This window comes from Sinocyclocheilus rhinocerous, unplaced genomic scaffold, assembly GCF_001515625.1.
Source record: "Sinocyclocheilus rhinocerous isolate Xijiao unplaced genomic scaffold, SAMN03320098_v1.1 scaffold776, whole genome shotgun sequence".
Lineage (NCBI taxonomy): Eukaryota > Metazoa > Chordata > Actinopteri > Cypriniformes > Cyprinidae > Sinocyclocheilus > Sinocyclocheilus rhinocerous.
The window spans coordinates 291,763-314,241 of NW_015647486.1; the positions used below are offsets into that span (position 1 = coordinate 291,763).

The 22,479-nt window shown below is 37.0% G+C and overlaps 1 protein-coding gene across 1 annotated transcript in view; it reads left to right on the forward strand.

Annotated features, from left to right (window-relative positions):
* anks1aa (ankyrin repeat and sterile alpha motif domain containing 1Aa) overlaps positions 1-22,479 on the forward strand; it is a 114,890-nt gene that overhangs the window by 66,555 nt on the left and 25,856 nt on the right. The window contains exons 15-16 of the mRNA XM_016513676.1: positions 16,068-16,118; positions 19,652-19,721. Of these exons, the coding sequence (XP_016369162.1) occupies positions 16,068-16,118; positions 19,652-19,721 (121 nt within the window). The remainder of the gene's footprint in view (positions 1-16,067; positions 16,119-19,651; positions 19,722-22,479) is intronic.

The window sequence follows — 22,479 nt, forward strand, 5'->3', positions numbered from 1 at the left end:
CAGAATTTCGAACACCAACATTTTTTAAATGCCGTTGGATGAAAGAGAAAATGAGCGGAAAATCCTAAACAATTTTGTCTTTTGTTGTGTATTCTTTAGCACTTTGTTGTTGTAGCATACTGGAGAGTTTACATTAGACTAAAGTCAGTTTGAGGTTTATAGAGTTGGGGAACTATGACGTCAGAATCCGGAAATGTAATTCGCTGTGGGTTCCTTCGGGATTTTCCTATGGGGATTTATAATGGGGTTTTTCAATTAATGAGTAAAATCAAGCTTGTGGTAAACATAACTTGACGATACTTTTACGTTTTGTTCTACAACGTAAATCACACGCATCCATACCCAAAACACAAATTTTGAAGGAGTTATGGTCATTTTTGAAAACTTATGTTTTTAATAAGTAACTAGATAAGAACGTTTGGGCTGTAAGTGTGTGCAGTTTACATTGTAGAACAAAACATAAAAGTATCGTCAAGTTATGTTTACCACAAGCTTTATTTTACTCATTAATTGAAAAACCCCATTGGAAAATCTCGAAGGAACCCATGGCGAAATTACTCTTCCGGATTCTGACGTCATAGTTCCCAAACTCTATTGAAAGATTATTATTCTATAATAATTAGGGATGTAACGATTAACCGCGAGCCGGTTGAAAATCGATTCAAATATGTGACGATTCAAATCGGTTGAGATGCTAAACAAATCGCGATTCATTTAGGGGTAGGAGTTTATATGAATGCATGTCTGAGGGGAACTTACTGTCTTTAGAAAAGTTTAGATGGTATTTTTTCTTTTCGGGTGAGTTGAGTGAATCGTTACATCCCTAATAATAATTCATTATTCGTAAAGATCAAAGTTTAGGAATATTTGTTTTGGAAAATAGGTTGGTTGATGTCAGTATTGCATTTGAGGAACTTTTAGGTTCCCAAAGCTGTTAGTCAGTACTTAAAAAATTGTTTCAGCCTACATTATAAAATATACAATATTCTAGAAGTTGTTTCATTTTTACATCACATTTAAAAATATCATATCATATATCAATTTTCATTTGGGTGCATCACTGAAAGTAAATATTTAATTGCAAGTGATCAAAACTGATGCAGTTCACAGAATCTGTTAGTAATGGCACAGATAATTGTTAGTAGCTGGAGTCCATTGGGAAAATTTATGAGATGCAGGAAATGAATGATAAATGGTGACCTTTCAGTCGGTCATTTCTCATTGCGTAGCGACTTAATGGGAAATGTGCATGCAAAAGCAGGTTCATACAAGCATCCTCTTTTCTAGTTTAAGATCTGATGTTGTCTGCTAGTTTTTCTGGAATTTGAAACAGGAATTCTTTCCATAGACCACACAGCTGTACATTTCTGGGGGTGTTAAATGAATGCTTTGGCTTCAATACACCTTGTCTTTGTTGATTACGTTATTTGCAGTTTTTCAACGTTGTTGTGACAACATTGTTATTAACGCCTGTAAACCAGGTAAATTTCACACAGTGTCCAAGCATGGATGCTTCCAAGAAAGCAGGTGCTATAAATTCCTTGTTTACATGGAGCTGAGCAGGTAGTCTGCCAGACTATTGTCTTGAATCTGCAGAAGAACATAAACTTGTCTTCTTCCTGTGGTCTGCATATACTCATGATGTCAGATGATGAAAAATGGCCAGAAACAGTCTAAACAAAAGCCATCTGCCGCGTTTAGGTGCATGACAAGCCTCATATGCTTAGAACAGTAGTCCCACCACAAAAGTGATAGTTTGGTTAATAGCACACTTTTTTAACAGAAGAATTAATGTCTTTTAATAAATTCTGAGCTTCACATTTCTGGCTACATAAACCTTCTGGACACTTCCATTCTAAGTTTTTAACCCTAAATGCAGTTTATGCTGTTGAATAAGCTTAACTCGGCATGGGACGTTCCTTTAAAGATTACATATGTCCATTTCTTTGAGAAAAATGTCAAAGGAAATGTGTGTAATCCAATCAGAGTTAAGCGTCCTGTATTACCATTGCTTTGGCTTCAATCTGAAGATCTAGACATTGGATACAAACACAGAGGGACTCGTGCACAGTTTCCATCACACTCTTTATGCTGTTGAATAAGCTTAACTCGGCATGGGGTATTCCTTTAAAGATTACATATGTCCATTTCTTTGAGAAAAATGTCAAAGGAAATGTCTGTAATCCATTCAGAGTTAAGCATCCTGTATTACCATTGCTTTGGCTTCAATCTGAAGATCTAGACATTGGATACAAACACAGAGGGACTCGTGCACAGTTTCCATCACACTCTGTCTTACACTCTTACAGGCGAGACGGTCGCAGGTAATGGAAGACTGTTGCCCAACACACTCAAGTGCACAGATGAATTGTATCGGAGGCTAAAATGCCATTTTTGTTTTCGTCTTGATGCTTATTAGCCATGTTTGAATGAAAGCCTGTTTCCGCCACTAAATAATCAATAAAACAAGGTAATTGCGACATTTTATCTCACAATTCTGATTTTTTTTTTCATGCAAGTTTACACCTTGTAATTCCGACTTTATTTCCCATAATTGCGAGTTTGTCAGAATTGCGAGATAAAGTTTTCTTTTTTTATTCAGTGGCAGAAATGGGCTTCCATATGCTTGACTCTTTTCTAACACACAAAAATGACCTAACATGAAAAGTAGCTAGTTGAAACCCATCAGATGTCTGTATTTGGCGTAATCTGTTGAAATGATTCAATCCCATTGATATTCAGTTGATATTAGGAAGAACCGTGTTTTAATTATTGACTCGGCATAAGATCTATAACATGAATTTACCTCCTTTCACTAACCATTTGTTGAAAAGGAAAGAAAAATCTTTTTTAAGCCCTGTTTTGTAGCCTTTTTGTAGAAAGTGTCTTTTGTTATACGTCTTTTTTCGTAGTGTAACAAAGTTAAAAAGTTAAATTGTATAATACTTTTAAACTTTTTTTGGGATCTGCCCGAAATGAGGCTTTCCTAAAAGTCAATGCTGTGTCCAAGTTTCTCTTTTTTTTCCCCACCCCTCATTTTGTCTTTTTCATGTCCTTATCACCATGTGGATAACCTTACTCAGTGGGTCAGGAGACATGTCCTCTAACAATAACAATTTAGTCTGGAAATAGTGTGTTGTAGCAACACCTGTGGTGTTTCTGCTTTCTGTTCTTAGACACTGGATGTGAAATGACGAGAGGTCAGGGAGCAGAGAAAACTCACCTGCTGATAACAGTTTTGTTTTCTTCATTTATCGACCTGTGTCTGTTTTTCCATTTTCTTATCTCTTCTTTCTCTTCTCTTCTGCTCCCTTTCTGTCTCTCACGCTGTTCAGCATGTTTCTGTTGCTTGTGAGCCAAACATTTGAGATTTGTGTGGAATTTTTTCCAGTGTGAAGAGTCATTATAAAACACACACACAGTCTCTGTTCCTTTCATACTCCGTGTCCATGTTTGTTACTCTCTCCTGCCCTCTGTGGGAATGAATCTATCTATCTATCTATCTATATCTATCTATCTATCGTACTATCGTTCTGTGGTTCTATCTATCTATCTGTCTGTCTATCATCTATCTATCTATCTATCGTTCTGTCGTTCTATCTATCTGTCTGTCTGTCTGTCTGTCTATCATCTGTCTGTCTGTCTGTCTATCATCTATCTGTCTGTCTGTCTGTCTGTCTGTCTGTCTATCATCTGTCTGTCTATCTATCTATAATTTGTCTGTCTGTCTGTCTGTCTGTCTATCATTTGTCTGTCTGTCTGTCTGTCTATCATCTATCTGTCTGTCTATCATCTATCTATCTATCTATCGTACTATCTATCTATCGTACTATCTATCTATCGTACTATCTATCTATCGTACTATCTATCTATCGTACTATCTATCTATCGTACTATCTATCTATCGTACTATCTATCTATCGTACTATCTATCTATCGTACTATCTATCTATCGTACTATCTATCTATCGTACTATCTATCTATCGTACTATCTATCTATCGTACTATCTATCTATCGTACTATCTATCTATCGTACTATCTATCTATCGTACTATCTATCTATCGTACTATCTATCTATCGTACTATCTATCTATCGTACTATCTATCTATCGTACTATCTATCTATCGTACTATCTATCTATCGTACTATCTATCTATCGTACTATCTATCTATCGTACTATCTATCTATCGTACTATCTATCTATCGTACTATCTATCTATCGTACTATCTATCTATCGTACTATCTATCTATCGTACTATCTATCTATCGTACTATCTATCTATCGTACTATCTATCTATCGTACTATCTATCTATCGTACTATCTATCTATCGTACTATCTATCTATCGTACTATCTATCTATCGTACTATCTATCTATCGTACTATCTATCTATCGTACTATCTATCTATCGTACTATCTATCTATCTATCTATCTATCTATCTGTCTGTCTGTCTATCATCTATCTGTCTGTCTATCATCTATCTATCTGTCTGTCTATCATCTATCTATCTATCTATCGTACTATCTATCTATCGTACTATCTATCGTACTATCGTTCTGTCGTTCTATCTATCTGTCTGTCTGTCTGTCTATCATCTATCTGTCTGTCTGTCTGTCTGTCTATCATCTATCTGTCTGTCTGTCTGTATGTCTATCGTTCTATCTATATCTATCTATCTATCTATCTATCTATCTACCGTTCTGTCGTTCTATCTGTCTGTCTGTCTGTCTGTCTGTCTGTCTATCATCTACCTGTCTGTCTGTCTCTCTATCATCTATCTGTCTGTCTGTCTGTCTATCATCTATCTGTCTGTCTGTCTGTCTGTCTATCATCTATCTATCTGTCTGTCTATCATCTATCTATCTATCTATCTATCGTACTATCTATATCGTACTATCTATCTATCGTACTATCTATCGTACTATTGTTCTGTCGTTCTATCTATCTATCTGTCTGTCTGTCTCTCTATCATCTGTCTGTCTGTCTGTCTATCGTCTGTCTGTCTGTCTGTCTGTCTATCATCTATCTATCTATCTATCTGTTGTATCTGTCTGTCTGCTTGATTAACATATAATTTCAGCATATTATTAAGAAAGGGGAGCTTGTAAAGAAACAGAAGTAGTGTTTTGTGATGACGATAATCGATTCGTTTCTTGTAAAGGTAAACTCTAGCAGCTGTGATTGAAGGCCCTGCAGCTTGTGAGAGCTCAGGATGAGTCTGGTGTGTGTGTGAGAGCCGCAGCAGTTCATGTGCAGAGCTGTTTGCTTGCCGCTTCAGTGAGTTGCAGCAGCAAACTAAGCAGCCAGAGTGAATCATGAAGCTTAATTCGCTTTGCTCCCATTGGATTTGTGCTTTTATTGACGAGCCTCAGCGATTGCTTGATTTATTGCAAATGATGGAATCAACTGATGGAGTCGTCATGAAATCAAAATCCACATTGAAACTCTTGGATTCAAAGTTAAATTTAAACCTGAAAGCAAATCATGCTGCGTAACATTATCATATACATATGAATTTACATGATATGAAATGTTCTTTTTTTTTTTTATGAAAATTGCTAATTGTTTCTTCCATGTGCTAATATTAACAGTAAACCTCTGTTGTGCATCACATGTACTTGTGTTTGCTCAAAATTAAGAGGAACTTTTAATTTTAAGATTCCTTACATTTTTTTATGTTCGTTTCATTACTGCTGTTTTTAATACATTTGTATTAAATGACAAATCCAAAAATAAATGAATAAATAAATAATCAATTAATAGAATTCAATTGATTAGACATGATTTTTGATTATTACATTTTAATTAAACCATTAATACAGAATTCAGAAAATTAAACTATAATTTTAATAAATAGTTGTTAAATTGTGCAAGTTTCATGATTTCAAGTAATTAGAGATAGGGCTGTTGCTGTAACCGCAATATTGCAATACCGTGCTATTGACGAGCAAACCGCAGAGGAATGCAAGAACCACAGCAACCGCGATTTTTGCGGGTTTTCTTTTTTTCCATAGGGTTATGCCCTTCTCGTTTTACACTTCGTGCATGTGTACTGAATATTAAATAAGTTAGTAATGATAACATAATGTGTACCATGCTGATTTGTACCAAAGACAGTCCCTTTCCACCACCTTGTGGCACAACAATGTAACTGCACTGGCTGACAGCCCGTCTAGAACACGCGCAGGTGGAAATATCAATAGAAAGTCTCTTGTCCAGTCGGATTCGAGGATCAGAACGAACTGTTATACATATCGGCTAACAATAGCCTAACAATCTTATTGTCAGGTTCATGTTCTGTTATGTGGATCGTTATTTTGTCATTCTTTTCTGTTTACTTCACTTCCTGTTTCAACGCTATTTGGTTTCGGTTTCATTGGTTTCTGAATATGACCTTGTTATATCGTAACACACACACACAGATTATACATATATATATATATATATGGCGATAATACCGCATACCGTGCTATTGAGCCACTCAAAATTAACGCAAGGGAAATTCCTTCACCGCGACAGCCCTAATTAGAGATGCTTTTTTGCTAAAAATTACAAACATTTAATTCAGTCATTAAATTGCAATTGAAAAATTAAATGGGGGAAAAAATGGAATTTAAGAAAAAATAAAACAGTAATTTTTTAGCCACCTACCAAAAGTATATAATTTAAATATGTATCTTTTTCCCCAATTATATATCCAAAAGTTTTTACTTTCTAGGAGAAACGTTCTTTTTTTTTTTATGCTCCAAACAATTCCAGATGGGTAAAAACAAATTTCACTCTACTTCAAAAATGTGTCATTCAATTCATTCAATATCTGAAATGCATCAGATGTAAAATGATTGCAAATGTTTCATGTTGACGTTAAATCAACATAATCAACATATCTGTCTTCTGCCTGTCGCAGCAGAATTTCTATCCATATGTTGTCTCTGTGTTTGGACAGTCAGTCCTGCAGTCCCTAATGTCCAAACAGCAGTCTGTCATCATTTCTCTTGTCTGTTTTCTATCTGTTTCTCTCTTTCTCCTCCCCCAGCGGGCACGGCTGGCTAGTCCGGGACACTTCGCTGCCCTGAGTGACAGCATGTGGGTGCAGGAACGCACAACACCCATCACTTTCCCTCTGTCTGTCTGTCTGTGTGTGTGTGTGTTCTTCCTCTTCGCACACACACACACAGTCTCACACAAAGTCTAATTTTTCATACAAAGGAGATTTTGACTTGCATGAGGGTGTGTGTGTGTGTGGCAGGGGGTTGGGCCGTCCCAGGATTAGACAGTGTGGGAAGCTCTCTGTATGGGCCAGCAAGTTTAGGAAGGGGAGGTCTGGTCTGGTCTGGATGCGGGGATGCAGTCAGCCCGAGGGAGTTAAACGAGTGAGTCGCGTCTCCTCCGTCTCCGTCCGTATTTCTATGCATTCGTCCCTCCGGCGTCCCGTTCCGGCCCAATGGCTGCCACCCGACCAGCGTTTGTGAGTGTGATTGTTTTCTACCTGTCAGCTGCTTTGGATGCATGACGACGTTGTTTTTTTAAAACAGTTGTCGTGTACATGGGATTGACGTCCACAAATTCTCAGTGGTGAGATCCAAGAATATATTCGGCTCTGGAGAGATGGATGTATTAGAAAACTTAGAAAGAATGATTCCAGCAGTTGTTTAGGTCAATTTGTTTTTACTGGGAGAGTTTACTCAAAAGTTGACACTAATTTTTAAATCCTCAAAAAAATCTCGTAATTTTTTTGTGATTTATTTTCTAAATATGTATTTATTTATTTTAATTTTACATTAAAATTGCATGATAGTGATTCGTTTTTTTATTGTTTTTTTTTTATAATGTTTGTTGTTGCAGAATAATTGTTTGTTGTTGGGTTTTTTTGTCACTGTTTGCTATCATTTCGATTTTCACTGAACATTTTTAAGACTAACACCAATGTCACACATTTCTGCAATTAGCGTGCAAAATACACTTTTATTAATTAATGCTTCTTTGTGACAAAGCAGTGTTTGGTCATTTGATTTATTTCTGTAAACCTTTTACAGACTGTAAGAGCATATTTAAACATGATTACCAAACAAAACAGATTTTTTTGTTGTTGTTGTTGTTGTTGTGCATGAACAGTTTTTTTTTGTCTGTTTTGTCTGTCATAATTTAAATCCCCAGACTTTTACTATGACTTAATTAGTATAAAAATAGATTTGTGTAAATTATATTTTCCGTTTGTTGTGCCATTTTTTTCCCCAATGTTTATATATATATATATTATCCTTAAATGTTATACAATTTGTGAGACAAATGCTTATTTTGACGATTAGCATGCACAAATAGCTTTGTAAATAAGGACAAAACACTTTTTCGGTTTGCTGTGATTTGATTTCGTCTTTGTAAACTTGCTACAAATTGTACGACCAATTTCACATGCTTAATCAATTAGCATACAAAATTGATTTGTGTAAATTAGATTTTCTGTTTGTTTTGACAAAATGTTTTTGCCTACGACTTTGAAACTTTCTGAAACTTATGAGTTTGTCACATACTTTGAAGATATAGGGTTTCCGTTTGTTTTGACAGAACACTTTTACACCAGTGTTTTCTGTGATTTAAATTTGCATTTCTAAACTTGTAGAGGGCTGAAACCTGGTGGTGGAGGTGACAAGCCTCCAGGAGAATCACCATTTGGTTTCCAGCTCAAAGCTGTCCCCTTGAAGTTTGTGAAGGAGCTCCAAGACATTGTGTTACAGGAGGCTGAGTCCATTGGCTCCTCTGCTGTATTTGAGTGCCATATCTCTCCATCTACTGCTATCACCACCTGGATGAAAGATGGAAGCAATCTAAGGGAGAGTCCAAAGCACAAATTCACATCTGATGGAAAAGACCGCAAACTGGCTATCATTGATGTTCAGCTTTCAGACACTGGAGAGTACACATGTGTTGCAAAGCTTGGCAACAAGGAGAAGACCTCAACAGCTAAACTTGTTGTAGAAGGTATTCATGACTGCTATTCTCAAAGCATCCTTTCTATTCATATAAAAAAATGAATATGGCGTCGCCTCTAAAGGCCATTAATTTTAATATGTTGGTACTAATAATGTATGATTGTTACAAGTGGCATTTCTTCTATCGTTTCATATAGAATTACCTGTGAAATTCACAAAGAATCTGGAAGAAGAGACCTCCGTGTTCAAGGGGCAGCCAATGTATTTGACCTGTGAGTTGAACAAGGACAGAGATGCGGTCTGGAAGAAGAATGGACAAGAGATAAAGGAAATTCCTGGCAAAATTCAAATCAATGTTATTGGGCTACAGCGTACCATCACAATCCAGGACGCGAACGATGATGATGCTGGTGTTTACACATGCGAGTGTGAAAACATCAAAACTCAAACTAATGTCAAGGTTATTGGTATGTATTTGTTTTTTTAACCTTTTAATATCTTCTTAAAAACTTTGATAGATGTTTCTATATCTTCTTTAATGAATTTAGAGCCGGTGTGTGAATTTACCCATGTATGTATTCAACAGGGCGATAATACCGCATACCGTGCTATTGAGCCACTCAAAATTAACGCAAGGGAAATTCCTTCACCGCGACAGCCCTAATTAGAGATGCTTTTTTGCTAAAAATTACAAACATTTAATTCAGTCATTAAATTGCAATTGAAAAATTAAATGGGGGAAAAAATGGAATTTAAGAAAAAATAAAACAGTAATTTTTTAGCCACCTACCAAAAGTATATAATTTAAATATGTATCTTTTTCCCCAATTATATATCCAAAAGTTTTTACTTTCTAGGAGAAACGTTCTTTTTTTTTTTATGCTCCAAACAATTCCAGATGGGTAAAAACAAATTTCACTCTACTTCAAAAATGTGTCATTCAATATCTTATTTCTCTGAAATGCATCAGATGTAAAATGATTGCAAATGTTTCATGTTGACGTTAAATCAACATAAGCGTCTTCTCTGTCTTCTGCCTGTCGCAGCAGAATTTCTATCCATATGTTGTCTCTGTGTTTGGACAGTCAGTCCTGCAGTCCCTAATGTCCAAACAGCAGTCTGTCATCATTTCTCTTGTCTGTTTTCTATCTGTTTCTCTCTTTCTCCTCCCCCAGCGGGCACGGCTGGCTAGTCCGGGACACTTCGCTGCCCTGAGTGACAGCATGTGGGTGCAGGAACGCACAACACCCATCACTTTCCCTCTGTCTGTCTGTCTGTGTGTGTGTGTGTTCTTCCTCTTCGCACACACACACACAGTCTCACACAAAGTCTAATTTTTCATACAAAGGAGATTTTGACTTGCATGAGGGTGTGTGTGTGTGTGGCAGGGGGTTGGGCCGTCCCAGGATTAGACAGTGTGGGAAGCTCTCTGTATGGGCCAGCAAGTTTAGGAAGGGGAGGTCTGGTCTGGTCTGGATGCGGGGATGCAGTCAGCCCGAGGGAGTTAAACGAGTGAGTCGCGTCTCCTCCGTCTCCGTCCGTATTTCTATGCATTCGTCCCTCCGGCGTCCCGTTCCGGCCCAATGGCTGCCACCCGACCAGCGTTTGTGAGTGTGATTGTTTTCTACCTGTCAGCTGCTTTGGATGCATGACGACGTTGTTTTTTTAAAACAGTTGTCGTGTACATGGGATTGACGTCCACAAATTCTCAGTGGTGAGATCCAAGAATATATTCGGCTCTGGAGAGATGGATGTATTAGAAAACTTAGAAAGAATGATTCCAGCAGTTGTTTAGGTCAATTTGTTTTTACTGGGAGAGTTTACTCAAAAGTTGACACTAATTTTTAAATCCTCAAAAAAATCTCGTAATTTTTTTGTGATTTATTTTCTAAATATGTATTTATTTATTTTAATTTTACATTAAAATTGCATGATAGTGATTCGTTTTTTTATTGTTTTTTTTTTATAATGTTTGTTGTTGCAGAATAATTGTTTGTTGTTGGGTTTTTTTGTCACTGTTTGCTATCATTTCGATTTTCACTGAACATTTTTAAGACTAACACCAATGTCACACATTTCTGCAATTAGCGTGCAAAATACACTTTTATTAATTAATGCTTCTTTGTGACAAAGCAGTGTTTGGTCATTTGATTTATTTCTGTAAACCTTTTACAGACTGTAAGAGCATATTTAAACATGATTACCAAACAAAACAGATTTTTTTGTTGTTGTTGTTGTTGTTGTGCATGAACAGTTTTTTTTTGTCTGTTTTGTCTGTCATAATTTAAATCCCCAGACTTTTACTATGACTTAATTAGTATAAAAATAGATTTGTGTAAATTATATTTTCCGTTTGTTGTGCCATTTTTTTCCCCAATGTTTATATATATATATATTATCCTTAAATGTTATACAATTTGTGAGACAAATGCTTATTTTGACGATTAGCATGCACAAATAGCTTTGTAAATAAGGACAAAACACTTTTTCGGTTTGCTGTGATTTGATTTCGTCTTTGTAAACTTGCTACAAATTGTACGACCAATTTCACATGCTTAATCAATTAGCATACAAAATTGATTTGTGTAAATTAGATTTTCTGTTTGTTTTGACAAAATGTTTTTGCCTACGACTTTGAAACTTTCTGAAACTTATGAGTTTGTCACATACTTTGAAGATATAGGGTTTCCGTTTGTTTTGACAGAACACTTTTACACCAGTGTTTTCTGTGATTTAAATTTGCATTTCTAAACTTGTTGCAAATTATAAAACAAATGTTGCATGCTTCAAATAAATATATTTTCATTTGTTGTGCCTGGAAACTTTTTTCTAGTGTTTGCTTTTAATATATTTCTCTAAACTTTTAAAAGTTTCAACAGTTCAGAATACAACTTTTGTAAGATTTACCATTGCTTGCCACAATTTGAATTGCCCTAAACTGACCAATTAGGTGAATTTAAGCGATTAGCACATGAAACCGCCTGCCCTAAACAAGATTCCCGCTTTGTCGTGCCAGAACACTTTTTGCCAGTGTTTGTGATGTAACATTGTTTACAGAGAAAGGCTCTTCTGCACGGCTCTGGGTCGACTGGCACCTGTCTTGGCAGGAGTCTGGACTGGTTGAATGGATGGCAGCTTGGCTCTTTTGTGACTGGTTCTTGCCACTCGGTCTTAGTCCTTTTGCCCTTTTGTTCGCCCATGCCAGCCTTGCCAGATGCCTGGAGTCTTTGTAGCGGCACAGCGGTTATCTATTCTGAAGAGGGCCACAAACACACAGTCCTCCCTGTATGCTCCCCACGGCTCGGCTATACTTCAGCTGTCGACCTGTGACTCCACCGCGGCCTTTGACTCTGCTATTGTTTGAGCTGTTTACCATGAAGAGGCCCTTCACAATGAATCGCTCTCTGCATTATCTCAAGAAACTAACTACAGGCCCTGAGAATCAATAACATTGTTTAGTTGTGAGTGTGTGTTGCGTATGTGTGTGTGTGTTTTGAACCCGTGGGGATCACCGGCTGGACTCGCAGGTTTGGTTCTCAGTAAAGGTATCTTCTTTACTGAGGTGCATTAATGCTGCCTGCTGGTCTGCTCATGGGAATCTGTGTTTTCAGTACAATTTTCATATTGGTTGAGAGTGGCCTGCAACTCAAGGTTGTGTGTGTGTTTAAACACTGTCTGCTCAGATGCTGAGCAAAATCTGTGTTGTGTATTCAATTATGGGTCATGGGATGGAGTTATTTCATAGGATAACAACGCAAGCCTTCATATTCTTCATGCATGTCAATGAGTCGCATCTTATGTGTCAGACTGAAGATCAAACAGAACATTTCATAGGCCGCTTAGCACGTCACTAAACTAATACCCCTCAACTAGTGTCTGTCAGCTCTGGTTCTCTGAACTGCACTATTGACGGCTATAGGCAGCTTTACAAACAAACTCTCCTTACAGTAAATAGTCACGTTCCTATTAATGCATCATAATTACTGTTTTAACCAGGCGCAGTATGACATGATTTACATAATTCTGAGCCTGTCGCATTTTTGAGTTCTGTTTCTGTCACATTGCACTCAGTAGCTCCGCCCACAGGGAAATCTCATTGGTCCAAAATCCTGCTACAAATATATTATATATAAAGTATGAAATATTGACAGCAAAAAGGAAATAACTGTCAACAAAACTTTAAAGTCATAGAGAGAGAATACCCTCTTTATGAATGTGTTGGTTGGTTATTTTCCTATTCTAAATAGAACAATGGCTGTACAAATGGATTTTTAAACGCCATGTATGGAGCCAGATCGGCCTCAAAAATAATACATTTATAAAACAAAATTCATAAATGCACAGCACAATTTACATTTACAAAATCCGATTCGTAAATTCAAAACACAATTCATAAATACAGAAGTAATTTGCAGCCATCGTTCACAAGATCTACAATACAATACAATCTACAATATCTTAATATTTTGCCTAATTTAATAATCTGCTACCAGAAAGGTACTGCTCAGCTTGATTGAGCATGTTTTATCATATTAAAACCTATTGCACAGAATTTTGCAGATTTTGACTTTTTCTCACTCTCACTGACCCAGAGAAGTATTCTTTTACAACCAGTGCACTTCTATTGTTATATTCCTTTTAAAGCTAGTATTTTGTTATTAAACACAAGCGGTATACTGTATGATGCAAGCTCTCTTGCTGATGCAGAAAACATTTAATTATTTAGCATTTATTCACTCATTTATTTCCTTTGCATGCAATATTTCTCAGTTTGGTTCATTAATTGAGCCGTGCATAATGCGCGTGTGATTATAACACGCTTTGCCTTGTTTGCATGCAGCACAGTTCATCTGGACTAAGTTTAAACCTGTCAGCCTGTGGAGTCGTCCTCTGGAGATCTCCGGCTCTGTTTAGAGAGTCACAGATAATGACAGGAAGAGATGCTTGAGGAAGCTCAAGCAAGCTCAGGTTGGTTTTCTGAAGCTACACTTAAGAGAGAGATTTTTTCTGATTTTAGGAAGCCGTCATATTACATTTGGACCGGCATTGCTGTTGAATTGCCTCTAGATGGCTCCATGTAATGATATTAGTTTTCTTCTTTTGTTTTCTTAATCACAGCTTATATTATGACTTATGTTTGGTGGAACAGAAATGAGACACTTCATTAATAAATCCATACAGTAAAAACATGCAGTACATACATCAAATAAGAGCACATTTCACGTGCTTAGTTGTCAGTGTCATGATGCAAAAACTTAATCATCCCAAAAAAAAGCTAAATCAAATGTATGTCTTTCTATCAATTTTGAGGTGAAATATGACCTGGATATGTTCTTGATTCACCCAGTTATGTAAGTGTCCGTGTAACATTTGCCTTGGCTAATTATACTTAAGTATTTATCTGCAGTGAAATATATCACTAGCTGACATAGACATCAGTTCGTTATTTATCTTAATTTCTTTTCCAATTGTGTGATAAGGTCAGCAGACACACTGATTATATTGAAGAATACTGATGTAGATAAATATGAGAGGCTTTGCATTTTCAAACAAGAGGCAAAGCATTTGTGGCAAAGAGGAGTTTGGGTTGGGGTTTGCTGCTGAAATCTGGGTAGAAGTCAGAGCTTTGTTTAAATGTTGCATCTGCAGTCGTCATTCACAGGTTCTACACTTTCTTGTTCCGTATATGCTTGTTTATTTCATATTTTGATGTTTTCCGCTACCAGAAAGATAGCTTGATTGAGCATGCTGTGTCATATTTAAAGGGGTCATATGATGCTATTTTAAAGATCATTATTTTGTGTATTTGGTGTAACAGAATATGTTGACATGCTTTAATGTTCAAAAAACACATTATTTTTCAAATACTGTACATTATTGTAGGTCCTCTAAGCCCCGCCTCTCTCAAACGCTTCGTTTTCAACAAAGCCCCCTCCTTTGACAAGCACAGTCTGCTCTGATTGGCCAGCTGAACCAGTGCATTGTGATTGGCCGAACACAACAAGCACGCGTCGGAAATGTAACGCCCCTTGAGGGGGGGTTGTGTTCTGTTTTGCAAACACAAGCGGTATACTGTATGATGCAAGCTCTCTTGCTGATGCAGAAAACATTTAATTATTTAGCATTTATTCACTCATTTATTTCCTTTGCATGCAATATTTCTCAGTTTGGTTCATTAATTGAGCCGTGCATAATGCGCGTGTGATTATAACACGCTTTGCCTTATTTGCATGCAGCACAGTTCATCTGTCATCAGTCGTCCTCTGGAGATCTCCGGCTCTGTTTAGAGAGTCACAGATAACGACAGGAAGATATGAGTGAAGAAGCTCAAGTAAGCTCAGGTTTGGTTTAAGAGGGAGATTTTTTTTTCTGAGGCTGCTATTTTGCATTTTTCAGGACCGAAAAATACAAAAATAGAAAAAATAAGATTCCCTGTGTCAATAAATAACATATTCATAGTTCAAATTAACATAATATTTTAAGTCAGTACATTTCTCTTTATCAATCAAGGTGAAATCAGTATGATTAATACTGACGCTTTATTTCAGCTGTTTTGCTACATTTATGTTAGCATTATTTTAGCCATCTTTGACAAACTCGTATCGTTTGATCACTTGCTATAACGGTGTGAAAATTTGTAAAAGACAGGAAGTGAATATCCGTTCATGTGCGGTGAGCGCTCTAGCAGATGCACTGTATATTGAAAGTGAGAAAACTGTGCTGTGGGACAGAGAGATGTCAGACATAAGTGATGACTCGTCTGCCTTCTGATGGATTCTGGATGAGACCGGAATGAAAAAACTTCACACAGCTTATCCTTAAATCAAAAATACTCTTCTGTTGTAGATGGAGCCAGAGGGCTGGGATCAAAGCGTTCCCACTTTCCTCTTTCCCAGTCTATTCATTTTTTTTTTTGACAGCCATTCAAGTGTTTGTGCGTCTTCAAAGGATTTATTCCTGGAAACACGGTCAGTGAGGTGTCAAACCAACCTGGAGGTCACGTTTATATTTAGTTCCCATTAACTGTATTACAGGGTTTCTCAATTGTGCCATCGTCAAGGGTCAAATTTTGTTCTCCCTTTAAGCAAAGAATAGCAATTGAACAGAAGTTGGTTTTCTCCCTGCAGAGACAGAGGCATTCCCTCTCTATTCCATGGAGACAGCGGCCGCCCCAAAGAGTAAGACTCTCCACACATCCCTCTGGCTTCCTGTTCCTCTGCTGTTCCTCTGCTCTGTGCTGCTGCTCGCCAGTTATTACAGATTCTGCAGAACCAACCCTTCTACACAGATATTACTGAGAGCAAAGTTAAATAGAGGTGTTCTTGTGATTGTGTTTTGCAAATGAATGGTTTACAAACAAAAAATAAATAAATCTGTCATTTATTACTCATAAGATTCCATTGTTATTAAAGTGGTAGTTCACCAACAGATACAAATTATGTTATCATTTACTCACCACCATGGCTTTTCAAACCTGTATGACTTTCTTCTGTGAACGTAGAAGAAATGTTGAATAACGGTGATGACAGTTTTGGTTCCCATTGACTTCCTTTATATTTTTTGTCCATGCAATGGAAGTCAATGGGAACCAAAACAGTTTGGTTACCAACATTCTTCCAAATTCTTGGGTGAACTACCGCTTTAACTAAAACTAAAACTATTAAAAATCACTTTTATTCATTTAAATAACGCTGTAAAAAAATGAAAATTAAACAAATAATAAAGAAAATTAAATCAAATAAATAAATAAAGCAAGCTATATTGAAATATAACATTTAAAAAGCACTTTAAAAATACTAAAACTTGAATAAAAATAAAATAAATATAGAAAAATAAAAGCTAATTCAAAAGATTGTGATGTTCCAAACCAGCATGTCTTTTTCTTCTGTGTGAGGAAAAAGGAGATAATTTTCAGAATGTTCATGCTGTTCTTTTTCATACAAAAAAAAAAAAAAGTAAAAAAGAAATGCCCATACGGTCTTCTGATGTCATGTAATATAATAGTTTTGTGTGAAAAACAGACCAAAATTAAAGTCAGCACTCACTGAAAAACTTTACCATCCCACATATGCTTTCATGTTATGGAAGAGAGCAGCTTGAATGTTCTTCAAAATATCTTCTTTTGTGCTCCACTGAAAACTTTGTATTTATTTTTTTATTTTATTTTTGGTGAAATCTGTCACTAAAGGGAAGTCGTGGCCTAATGGTTAGAGAGTCGGACTCGTAACCCAAAGGTTGTGGGTTCGAGTCTCGTACCGGCAGGGATTGTAGGTGGGGGGAGTGAATGTACAGCGCTCTCTCCCACCTTCAATACCACGACTGAGGTGCCCTTGAGCAAGGCACCGAACCCCCAACTGCTCCCCGGGCGCTGCAGCATAAATGGCTGCCCACTGCTCCGGGTGTGTGTTCACGGTGTGTGTGTGTTCACTGCTGTGTGTGTGCACTTTGGATGGGATAAATGCAGAGCACTAATTCCGAGTATGGGTCACCATACTTGGCCACATGTCACGTCACTTTCACTTTTTCACTTAAAAGTTTGGAAACCTTGTCAGTGTCTTCTCGCAGCTCTCTCTCAGCCAGCTTTTCTTGGCGGTGGTGGCAGGATTCAAACTCTCTCCTTTTTCTGTCTACCGCTGTCTTTTTGACCCCGCTACTTTGGATAAGCTGTTGCTCTGCAGCTTTGCTGTCACTTAAAATGAATCATTTTCTTTTACTAACTCATAGTTAATTATTTTTTCGAATTTCTGCCAGAGTTTAATATCAGCCACATAGAGGCATTATCCCCCAATTAAAAGAATTTCTGTGCGGCGTTTTCAAATGCCTCGTCACCTCCTCCATTGTCTCCATATTACATAACTCCACTGTTGTACTGAAGAATTAGGAGCTGCTTCCACACATCAGTAGATTCATCAACTGCTAAGGACTAGACTTGTGCCGGTATTCGGTAATGCGATATATCACGGTAATGAATATGCACGATATTGTTATCGTGGGCACTTCTAAATACCGTGAATAATTTATATATTACAAATTATTCCGAATTTTGAATGCATTTTAAGAATACTTTTCCCATAAACTGGTCAAAATGCACAACACCACTGTATGCTGGATGAAAGACCCGTGAGCACTCTGATGTAAAGCGGACGTGAAGCACATGGCGGAACATGTGAGAGACGCTCTGGATGAAAGCGCACTTTCACTCTCTGACAGCAGATGGCGCTAAACTGCAGAAATAATAATAATAATAATGAATAATGTTCATCACAGCGCCAAATACTTAAATATTTAGACTTAATAGGCTATTTATTTTCAAACTTTTTTTACATTTTAATCTGGACTACAACATGCCCTAGATATTGTTTGAAAGTGTTTTGATTCTTTATTGTTCGGTCACACTTTACATTAGGGCTTCATTAGTTAACATTAGTTAACAAACTGCCAATGAAAAATTCTTCTGAACATTCATTAAACTTAGGTATTCCAATATTTAATAACAGGATGTTAAAATCGAGAGTTGCAGCTGTGTTATTTAATGAGCTAACATGAACTAAGACTTGTATTTTTTAAACAAAGATTAATAACTTATGTAGCAAATGTAGCTATTGCTCATTGTGAATGTTAATGCATTAACCAAGGTTAACTAATGAGGTCTTATTGTAAAGTGATACCTATTGGTCTTTATAGTTCTTTTGCACTTTAATCTGTGTAAAACTTTTAACTTTATACATTTTTCTGTATTGCTTTATTGCATTTAAATGTTCAGTTATTTTTGTTATAAGAAAAATGTTATTAAACCTGTTATACTATATTATGACACTTTTTAAAACTAAATTTCAATATCGTGATAATACCGAATACCGTGATAAAAGCATTAGCAATTAATCGCACCATGAAAATTTGATACCGGCATATCCCTACTAAGGACAGATCTTAATCTCAGTGACTGGGATACGGCCTGTTTTTGATGTTATGAATTCATTTTTTGTGATTGAATTAATGAATTTCCACACTAAAATGACAACCCAGACTGTGCTGATGTTATGTAATCAGTGTCCTTTCAGTTACCGCAGCAGTCTGTCAATCACTGAAGGGTGTGGACGTCATGATCAATGAATGCTGACTCCAAGTCAAGAGTTGCTTGCAAGTCATTAGACTTTGCTAACTTTCAGAAATGTCCTGCTTGGCTAAATTGCATTGATATATTCAGATGCAAGGCAGAACTCCTACTTTTACCCTTATGTCTTTTCAGACAGTGTCTTGTAGTCTGACATTTAACTGGTTGGACTAGTGATTGATGATGGTGAATATATGAAATGACATCCTGGACATGTTGTTCTCTTGTTCTCCTGCATGTTTACAAGTTTACCTGTATGTCTTGGTGTTTACTTTCTTGGGTTTTTGGACTCTAGATTGTCTTTCATGGTTAAGCTTGGGTAGTTGATTGACACTCAGTTCACCTGTGACCGTATTGGTCAGGGCTGGTGCAACCAAATATTTCGCAGTTTCTTATTTGCATTATGCATGATTCTTATAACCTTGGGATAATAGATGTTGTTTTCTCAGTCGGATTTGTTGCTGCATTACTGCTTCGTCTGCTCTGCTGGGAAATCATGAATGCAAAGTTTTAACATAAATCGCAGCTGCTCTTTTTCACACTGCACTGTGGTTTATGTCTTCATTTGGTTTCACTGTGTTTGTTTTTTGCTTACAGATTGAGAAGATCATGACCCTAATTGGAGCCGGCATCGACTTTTCCAAAGACCAGGAGTGCCCTGCCACAGGTATCTTTTTTGTTTAAAATCAATCAATCAATCAATCAAAAAATAACACTTTTCAAATCTGATCTTTAGAAAATCTCAAAATAAATATAAAATTCTCATTGTACATTATTATGTAGAGATGCCAAAATGTATTTTAGTTTTTTTTTTTTTTTAGTTCATTTGTTTTTTAGATTTAATATCGGCAAAAACATGAAAATAATTGTCAGCTTATCACGAAATCTGTATTGTGCTTTATAATGTGCCTTTCGTGCGGCTTAACAGTAACAGAATAGTATGCACAATATCGGATTTGGATCGTCCCATCTAACCGATACCCAATCCGACAGAAAATGTAAGTATCGACATTTTCGGAATGGCGCATCCCTATTTATTATCCTAAACCCATTACAGTGTACAAAACAATCGCTCTGAATTGTAATATTGTTAAAGGAGAACACTTTAACAATATTACCGTATGCCTTCTATTAATAGTAAAGTCCTCTGGTTTCATTTTACAGTAAATAGTCAATAACTACGGCGCAAGAGGATAGCAGTTGCATTTGAATGAAATGAGAGCGCAGCGGTGTGTTATCCAGTGTTGCTGATGCCAACAGTTGTTGTCATGGAATAACACACTAGGGCTGTCAAAAAATAATTCTGATTTCGAATGTTCGTCGAATTTAAAATAAAAATCCACATTTGAATGCAAAAACGTTGCATTCGAATTGTAGGTGTGCGTCAGGCTGCCTTATCAGTGGCGCACAAGATGCGATGACGATGCAAGTGTCGTTGCATTTTAATGTTTTTCTTAGCTTATCCAGCTGAACCCACTAGATGCGGTGCTGCTACATTGTTCATTTAAAATATTGCGGGAAAAGAGAACATCAATGCGGAAAAGTGTTGTTTACGTCAAAACTGAAACCAAGCCGTTCACACAGAACGCATATTTATCGCATTTTCAAGACTAGAGGGACGTCTATCACCGCTACACTCACGTCTCGCACAAGATAACCGCATGTTTAGAAAGCCATGTAAAATTAATGTAAGTTCAACTTTTAAAAAACGTGTCTCGAGACTTTATGGTGGTTTTTCCCCATCCCACTGAATCTCATGTTTTTAAATGAAAAAGTACTCTTTGTGATCGGTTTTCGGTCCTTTGTATTAAACTACAGATACATGCATGATGCTGTTTTGTTTCTAATTGTTTAAGCAACTTAATTAATTATATATGGTCTATAAACATTTTAAACATTAGCCACTTTTTTCAAAGATAGTCTTGTTATTTTATTGCTTTAATAAACGTCCATTAGTAATATTTTGCTCGATGCGCCCTCTTGTGACCTCAGGAGAGCAGCCAAAAGCTTTTTTCCCCCTAACTGAAATTATGCCTTTTAAATTTGAATATTGATAATATTTAAGTACACAGTTCGAATTTAGTTTTTCAGCCATTTTGACAGCCCTATAACACACCTCGGAATGTCGCGACTGAGCAATCAGAGTCAAGTAGCCTATTCCAGTGAGCCATTTAAAAAATAAATAAATCTATCTGGATAAGTCTAACATCATGTGCTGTCATTCCATGTCCAAATGCTCCTTCAGGTACCAAAAGCAAACAGCCAACAGTACAAGGATGCACTCATGGTGTTCTGTAAATACTACTGAAAAATCATGACCCCAAAAGCTTAGCTTAAAGGTGTACTATAAATGAATTGTGCTTATAAATGGCTGTTGAGATGGCACTCTCACTTGAAACAGAATAGAAACTTGGACCTGGAAACAGTATACGACATGTCACAATCAAGTGGATTGTCTTTAATTGAGAAGAGAAGAAAGAATGTTTTGTTTTTGTTCTTTTACTTTTCTTATTGTACTCGAAGCTTTGGCCTCCTAGTTGTAGCTGACCATCAAGTGTCTTCCTGGATTGTATGTTTTAAATGAGGATCTGCCTTTGCATCGGCTCCCCTATGAAATGAGACCCCTGACCAAGCAATCCAGCAATGAAACTCAATAACCTATTGATGGGCAAGAGAAAGACGAAGGCCAAATCCAGAAGAGTTACATTAGTGAACCGAGGATATGAGGTTGGCTGGCCCTTTAAATGGAGAATGAGAAATCCCAGTGTGCCGTTGAAGGACGAGGGTACACTTGGGATTTAAATCAATGGACGCTGAGACGCTTGACGATTCCGCCTTGGTGATGCGTGACCTTGTTCTGTATGGAGGCAGCTTATTGACCTTCCTCTGGAATTAACCAAACTTCAGCAATCAAGACCAGAGGGGCCGTCGCGCTTGCTGTACCATTCACTCCCGTTTGGCAACTCCTGCAAAAATGGATGGGAAAGCTGCTGTAAGCCTTGAATAAAGCACCCTCCTCACATCAGTGTATCTTAAAACCTGTAAACACCATTTCAAGTGGTGTGTGTCTCTGCAAGGGGCCTTTGTGTTCTAACTGGGTTCATTGGCCCATATAAGTGCAAAGCCTAGCTAGAGGACCAGTCCTTCCTCTGTCCTTGGTCACATGGCACTGCCTCTGACCTCATTTCCTGTTTCCTGCGGGCATCCTACTTGGACATGACTCTTGATTTTTAATTTTATTAGTGGTGCTTACTAAAGCCAGCATTTATTACTTTTGCTCCTACTGACGTTAGAAATTTGAACAAAACTGTAAACAAAGTATTATCCTGCGAAGGCCCTGCACTGTTTGTGCTTTCGATATAAATGATACCATAAATCATGTGGCTTGTTGAGGAGCAGTGCTTTTATTCTAAGAACTCAGCCTT